General features: G+C 36.7%; 1 protein-coding gene across 1 annotated transcript; it reads left to right on the forward strand.

The window, feature by feature from the left end:
- Positions 1–2,227: 2,227 nt before the first annotated feature.
- LOC111891608 (uncharacterized) lies at positions 2,228–4,160 on the forward strand. The gene is made up of 8 exons (XM_023887669.1): positions 2,228–2,479; positions 2,530–2,862; positions 2,951–3,032; positions 3,112–3,130; positions 3,226–3,467; positions 3,545–3,749; positions 3,821–3,979; positions 4,076–4,160. Exons 1-8 carry the CDS (start codon positions 2,228–2,230, stop codon positions 4,158–4,160), a joined length of 1,377 nt encoding a protein of 458 aa, XP_023743437.1.
- Positions 4,161–8,024: the final 3,864 nt, after the last annotated feature.

Below are 8,024 nucleotides of genomic sequence, written 5' to 3' on the forward strand. Positions count from 1 at the left end.
ACATTTACGGTCTTGTGGAGTAATGGTCAAGCAACCCAAGATAATGGTGGTTCGAGCCCAACTGCAACAAAAACCGAACAGTTCACTGATCTGGCACAAACCGCCCAAACTAATGACACTTATAGTGATGATAGCATCCCATCACAACCTGTTGATGATCAAAATAATGATGCAAGTTTTGTCCCACTTCGGCGGTCCACTCGAACTTCAGTGTTGCCAAGAAGATTAAATGACTACGAGCTAGATGTGGATCATTTAATGTTGTCATTCGATGAAGAACCGAAGAACTTTAAGGAAGCCAAAGTGAACAAAAATTGGCTCGATGCAATGAAGGCCGAAATTGACTCCATCGAGAAAAATAATACTTGGAAATTAGTTCCTCTGCCTAAAGATGTTAAGCCTATCGGGTTAAGATGGTTGTATAAAATTAAAAGAAATACAAATGGAGTGATTACAAGGTACAAAGCGCGTCTAGTGGCAAAAGGCTATGTACAAGAGCAAGGCATTGATTTTGATGAAGTATTCACGCCAGTAGCTCGACTCGAGACAATAAGATTATTGATTGCTCTCGCGGCCGGGAACGGATGGAAGATTCATCACTTAGATGTAAAAACTGCATTTTTATATGGAGATTTAAAGGAAGAAGTGTACGTTTGCCAACCGGAAGGTTTCGTGAAGCAAGGTGAAGAAACAAAAGTCTACAAATTGGCAAAAGCTTTATACGGTCTCCGAGAGCATGGAATTTGAAGCTTAATAACACGTTGAAAAATATGGGTTTTAAACGGCGCATGCAAGAAAATGCGGTTTATAGAAAGGTTGCAAATGGAGAGTACATAATAGTTGCAGTTTATGTAGATGATTTGTTCGTAACGGGAACAAGCTTAGAGTTTATAAACCAATTCAAGAGACTAATGGCATTACAGTTTGAAATGTCAGACCTTGGTGAACTAACTTGCTACTTGGGTATTGAAGTATTGCAAGAAAATGGTTGTGTAAAGGTGAAGCAAGAGAGTTATGCTATGAAGATTCTAAAAGCGGCAGGCATGCAAGAGTGTAATGCAACTCAATGTCCGATGGAGCCAGGACTAAAGTTGTCAAAAGCTGAAGATGAACCAGAAGTTGAAGCTACCTATTATCGGAAAATAGTAGGTTGCTTACGATATCTCTTACACACGCGTCCAGATTTAGCATATTCGGTTGGAGTAGTTAGTCGTTATATGCAAAGCCCAAGAGAATCTCATGCACGCGCTATTAAGCAAATTCTTCGTTACTTGCGTGGTACTCCATCTTTTGGGATTGTATACAAACGAAGTAAAAATATGAGCTTGATAGGTTACAGTGATAGTAGTCACAATGTGGATATTGATGATGGCAGAAGTACAATAGGGCATGTCTTCTACCTTTGTGACTCACCTATCACTTGGTGCTCCCAAAAGCAAGATACAGTAGCATTGTCATCATGTGAAGCAGAGTTCATGGCAGCTACTGCAGCTGCGTGTCAGGCAGTTTGGTTAAGGGAGTTATTGGCTGAGCTGACAAGAATGAAGAAACAGAAGGTGCTAATTTGCATAGACAACAAATCAGCAATAACATTGTCAAAGAATCCTATCTTTCATGGAAGAAGCAAGCACATTCACACTCGATTCCACTTCATTCGAGAACGTGTTGAAAATGAGCAAGTGATTGTTGAGCATGTTTCAGGAGATAAGCAACGAGCAGATCCACTTACAAAGGCCTTAGCTCGAATAAGGTTCGCAGAGATGAGAGCGTTGCTTGGCATGCAAGAATTACCCTTGACTCAGAAATTCAGGGGGTGATTGTTGGTGAATATCTTAGTCCAATGTGGCGAGTTATGCGTGTTTGGTCCAGATCACAGTTACTTGGAGTGCTGTCCAAGTTCTAGAGTCCTTGAGTCATAAGGAAACGTATATTAGGAAAGTGTAGATGTTCCTATAACAGAATCCTAGTTATATTCTATTGTGTTTTGTGTAGTATATAATGAGATAGGATCCTGTAATAAAATTGGAGTTTTTGAGATAGTTTTCTTCAATAATAAAGTTTGCGAGTTTATGCAATTACCTCTTTACATGATCCATCTCAACCATCAATTAAAGCAGCATTGCAAAGTAAGGAAAGATGGCATGAAACGGATTTATCTCTTGCTATGTGGTTTTATGATTCTTGCATACCTATGAATGTTGTGAATTCTCCCCCTTTTCAAATAGCAATGAGTAAAGTCGCTGGTATAGGTCATGGATACACAAGGCCTTCATATCATGCTATGCGTGTGACGTTGAAAGATGTGAAACAATCTGTACAACTTATAGTTGATTCTATAGACGTTATTGGGCAGAAAATGGTTGTACAATTATGGGAGATGGGTGGCGTGATACAAGACAACGACCCCTTATCAATTTTATGGTGTATTGTGCAGAAGGGATTTCCTTCATCAAATCAGTTGATGCATTGGATATTGAGGGTAATGCCTAAGTGCTATGCAGCTTATTTAGTAAGATTGTTGGTCGTTAGAATGTAGTTCATTTAGTCACTGATAATGCTGCAAACTATAACGCTGCAGGAAGATTGTTATGTGAGAAATATCCGTCTATTGTATGGTCTCCTTGTGCATCTCATTGTATGAAGTTGATTATGAAGGATATGTCAGAGATGCCTCAAGTTGCTGATTTGGTTACACTTGCATCGAGGGTTACAATTTTTGTTTATAACCATAAATGGCCATTAAATTGGTTAAGAAAAAGACCAGGTTGGACTGAGATTATTCGTCCGGGTGCCACTTGTTTTGGTACTGCATTTATCGCATTGAAGAGTTTGTGTGATCACAAACATGATTTGCAAGCTATGGTCACCTCCCCAGATTATAAAAAAGTGATTAGACTTGAAAAAGCAAAAAAAAGTTAAGCTTATCATATTGAATGAAAACTTTCGAAAGAATTGTGGTATCGTAGTAAAAGTGATGACTCCAATGTTGAGACTTTTACGGATTTGTGATTCGGATGAGAAGTCGGCTTTAGGTATAATTTTTTTTTATATTCTTTAATGATGTTTACAAATATATTATCATATTATTATTATTAATGATGTTTTTTATAGGTTATGTATACGAAGGGATGTATAGGGCAAAAAAAGGAATTAAGAAACTTTTTCGCAACAAAGAAAAGAGTTGTACGATCCTTACACTAATATCATTAAAAATCGTTGGGATAGGATGTTGCGTAAGAGTCTTCATGTTGCGGCTTATTGGTTGAATCCGGTCTTTCAATATGATCAAGAAAGTTTTTGTAAGAAACCAGAGGTGGTTGCGGGGGTTATCGATATGATTGAGCGTTACAGTAGTGTTGGTACTGTCAATGGTCTAACTCTTATGGACCAACTAAAGTTGTTTCGTGAGCATGAAGGTAGTTTTGGTAGAACACTTGCTTTTGCTTCTCGTAATGCTACTCGTCCAGGTACATTTTTAAAATTTTTTATTAATAGTGAATTTTAGTAAAAAGATTATAATATTATTTTGTTATTTTTCAATTAGATGAATGGTGGAAATTACATGGTAAAGATGCTCCGGAATTGCAAAAATTTGCAATTCGAATTTTAAGCGAAACAGCTTCTTCTTCCTTGTGTGAGCGGAATTGGAGTGTCTTTGAGAGAATCCACACTAAAAGAAGGAATCGGTTGGAGCATCAAAGGCTTAATGACCTTGTTTATGTTCATTATAACTTGCGTCTACAAAATAGGTAACTTATACTTTCAAACTTTTTTCCCTTTCTTTATTTATGTTTAAAAGTATACTAATATTTTTTTCTAGGCTCAAGGATCACAAAAAGTCTTATGACCCAATTGATTATGAAAGCATTGATAAAACCGAGTTTTGGGTGGTTGATGAAATACCGGAAGGTGAACTAAGTTATACCGAATTGGAGAATATGGTTGAAGATGAGCCACCAAACTACAATGAATCGACAATGTTTGAATCCCAAGTTTCTCAAGGTTATTATTATTATTATTATTATTTTTATTCTATCAATATTATTGTTATTCTTGTTTTTTATTTGAGTTTAAGTTTTGCTAAAATTGAACTTCTGTTTGATATTGAAGATGATGATGAAGTTTCTTTAGAACAAATTGATATGGATTCCTTTAGATGAAGATTAGAAAGTGATTAAAGTTTGGATTTTGATACATTTCATGGTATTTTGATGTTGTGAACTTTGTTTTTTCAAAACTTGAATCAAGATGAGATGAATTATTTTTAGACAAAATTGCAAAAATGGTCCCTATGGTATGCATTTTTTGGGGGTTTTAGTCCAAACCACGACTTTTTTGGATTGGTAGTCTTTTTGAGCTAGTTTACATGTAGTTTTGGTCCCTGTCCAAACTAAAAAGACTATTATACCCTTAATGAATTTATTTTTCATTTTTCTTTCACTTTTTAAAATTATTATTATTATTAAATATAAAACTGGCCTCTCTCTCTCTCTCTCTCTCTCTCTCTCTCTCTTAAATCGAACAAACACTAGATACAAGTCCAGATTAGAAAAGGAAATCAAACATCAAAAATTTATGTTCCAGATCTACCATAGATGAACCTGGTTTATGTTCGATCTAGGGTTTCTTAAAAATAAAGGGGATCAAAATCAAAGTTATGCGAACGATTTTAGATCTAAAATCGATTTTAGTGTTCGTCTTCTTGAATCAGTTTAATTTATGGGTTCGTGTTCCTGGAGTTCTAGGTTTTTTGTAGTTTGTTTTGCCCTGCCAATATGCACCTCGAAAGCCATCATTGACTGCTCAATATTCGAAGAACACATTAGGCGCTGGGTTGAAGGTGGGGGTAATGGAGTGTGGAGGTGTATATCAGGCGTCTTCTCCAAGGACATGTGGTTGATCTCAATCTTCTTTTCTGGCGACCTGTGGTTCCTCTAGCCCACTCTCTCTCTCTCTCTCCCTCTCTCTCTTTTACCCTCACTCCTGAATATGCACCATTTATACATCATCGGTGGTGTGTGGCGTTCTTCAGGTTTCAGATTTGAGGTTTGGATATTGATTGAAACCTTTTCGTTGAAAACAAGACTTTTTCCACCTCCATTTATTGACAGATTTTTTCAAGGTTGGTAGTGAGGGTAATTTTGGCATAAACATCTTGTTTGTGGTATATACAAATGTTTTGAATGTTCTAGCTTGATGAATGTGTTATCAAGAACACCAGGTCGGATTTTTTTATGTGAATTCAGGGCTTTTGGGGAATGATTAAGAAATTGGCTTTTGGGGTCAGAGTAAATTGATAAGTTCTTCAATGGTGATACAACATATTTCTACAATGGTGATACAACATATTGTGGAGATTCCATCAATTCACACCTGGAAAATCGATTTCAGTTCTAGAAACAAACCTGGAAAATCGGTTGTTCATCCGGTTAAGCAAGGAAATATGTGGGATTAGGGTGGAGGAGATAGAGGTGGTTGGCAGCGGATGGTGGTGGCGGTAAACAGTGATGGACGGTGGAGATTGGGGTAGAGGTGTTCTTGAGAATGTGCGTATGTGTTCTTGATAGTGTGAAGTGTGTGTTTTAGAGAGAGAGAGAGAGTGTGTGTGTGTGTTGGGCCCCATAATTTTTATTAATAAAACTTTAAATTAAATAGAAAAAACCATAAAAAAGTGTTTCAGAAGGGCATTTTAGTCTTTTCAGTTTGGATAGGGACCAAAAACATAACGAAACTAGCTCAAAAGGACCACCAATCCAAAAAAAATCGTGGTTTGGACTAAAACCCCAAAAAAATGCATACCACAGGGACTATTTTTGCAGTTTTGTCTTATTTTTATGATACTTTGTATGTTTGATACTTAATGTTGAATTGAACGCACTTATTATTATCGGTAATGTTGTTTTGTAGTTTATTTTTGTATTTTTTTTATTATTTTTTAATTTAAAATACAATAATGATGTAAAAATGACGTCATTTGGTTCGTCCGGTTTTTTGGACCGGTCCGACCGGTTGAACCGGTTGACCCATCGAACCCGTATGGCGGCCGGTTCGATGTCCGGTCCGCTTTTCAAAACATTGGTACTAAGAAACATGGTTTAAAAAACTCATAAATTTATTATCTATTAATTTTTAGACAAAATTAGGTTTATAAAAAATTTGGTTGTTATGGTTTTGGATGGTTGTTGTGGTTTTAATTTCTTGTACGGTTGGTCATTGATCCATATAAAAAAAATTATATCTTTTCTATTATTTCATCTTTTTCTTTAACTAAATTTATTGAGAAGAAAAAGATAAAACAAAATCAGCCCTCGTACCTATTATTGTTCTTATTTTCTCTTTCTTAGCCCTATGACCCACCTGCATATATAGAGGAAGAGGCAGGGAGATCAAAATCGGAACTTCACTCTTAGATGTTGAAATCGAAATCGGATTCTTCATCCTCACCTAATTTTCATTTGTCACTTGTTTCTCGGGATATTTCCAATCTCAAGTTGAGCTAGAATCTTTGTCAAAACAACCCACAAGCCTTCAAAACAAAGACTTATAAAGTTATCTTGTCGAGTTTGAGTATAGTTTAACACCTATGAGTTGAACGAAGAGAAAGTTTATTCGATGCTCAAACGAGAATAAAAAGAACCAAATAGCACCACACCTTTTTAGCCTCCAAACATCGGGACTTGGCAAAGGCAACAAATGGCTAGCTCCGGTGGAAAATGCATGAAATTGGTCGTAAAGATGTACAGATGCCGAATCGAATTTTTCATATCCCCTTTTAATCATTAAATCAAATTCATTACTTCTTGAGCTATCACTTGTAACGGCCCGACTCTCAGGTGATAATTTTATGGCTTTAATTTTCATAAATTGCAAGGTCTACTCGACAAGTTGGATGCCCTGACTCGTCGAGTAGAAGCGGATTGGGCCACATGTTTAAGTGACCTACTCGTCGAGTCCAAGATAGGACTCGACGAGTAGGAGTTAGAGAATGAAACCCTAATTTTCGAGGTTTTGCACCCTATTTAAAGGATCATAAGCCTCCTTTAGTCCCCTTACAACCTCTTAAGAGTCCAGCAAATCCTAAGACGATTGTGTGCTTCATTCTTGTGTGTTTCAAGCTTTGAAAGGTGGATATTAGTGAGGAGAGCTTGGAGAGCAAGTGGCTAGAAGCAAGGAACGTGTGGGGATCTGAAATCTACCTCAGTTAGCATCTTTTGGAAGGTATCAAGTCGTTTCCTTGACCTCATTTCATTCTAGATCTCATTGGGTTAAAGATTTGGATTTTTCTAGCATATGAAGAAGGTATTCTTGGGTATAGGCTAAGATTTGAAGTTGTAACTTCAGATCTGAACTCTCTTTGATCTCTAAGTCCATAAAGCTTTTAGCTTTAGCAAATATGAGCCTCTCCTTAAGTGTAAATGTGACAACCTGAAATTTATTCCGTCGCTGTAACCCATTTCCGTTAATAGAATATTTTTATTATTATTATTGTTATTAAAATTTCCGTTAACATTTGGGTTAGACAAATCAATTAATGTTTTATTTTATTTTAGTGTCGAAATGAAATAAATAAAAACACGTGTAATACCCTCAAAATTATGTGAGAAAAATTTTAGTTTACGACTAAGCCGGATTACGACCATTTAATCGGGTAAAATTTTAAATTCCGTTTAACGACGGTATGGGGTGGATCCCCACCTGGCCGCCAACTCAAGCCCTATATAAGGGTTGAGTGGCTTTCACTTGAACCTTTTCTCACTCCTAGAAGCTTTCTCTCTCTACTCTCTCTCTCTCTCTCTCTCTCTCTCTAAAAGTGGGTTTTGGCCAAGAAACACCCCATTCAAGCTCCAAATTCATAAGTAATCATTCCTAGCTTGTTGTTTTGCTTTGTGTTCATGCAAATTCGGGATTTAACCACCCAAAATACCTTAAAAACTAGAGTTTACGGTTGGGGAACACCTCCCAAAACCGTAAACTCCTATAAGGGGGTTTTGAAGCCCCAAAATCCCTCAAAAACCTTTCTAATG

This window comes from Lactuca sativa, chromosome 6 (genome assembly GCF_002870075.4).
Source record: "Lactuca sativa cultivar Salinas chromosome 6, Lsat_Salinas_v11, whole genome shotgun sequence".
Lineage (NCBI taxonomy): Eukaryota > Viridiplantae > Streptophyta > Magnoliopsida > Asterales > Asteraceae > Lactuca > Lactuca sativa.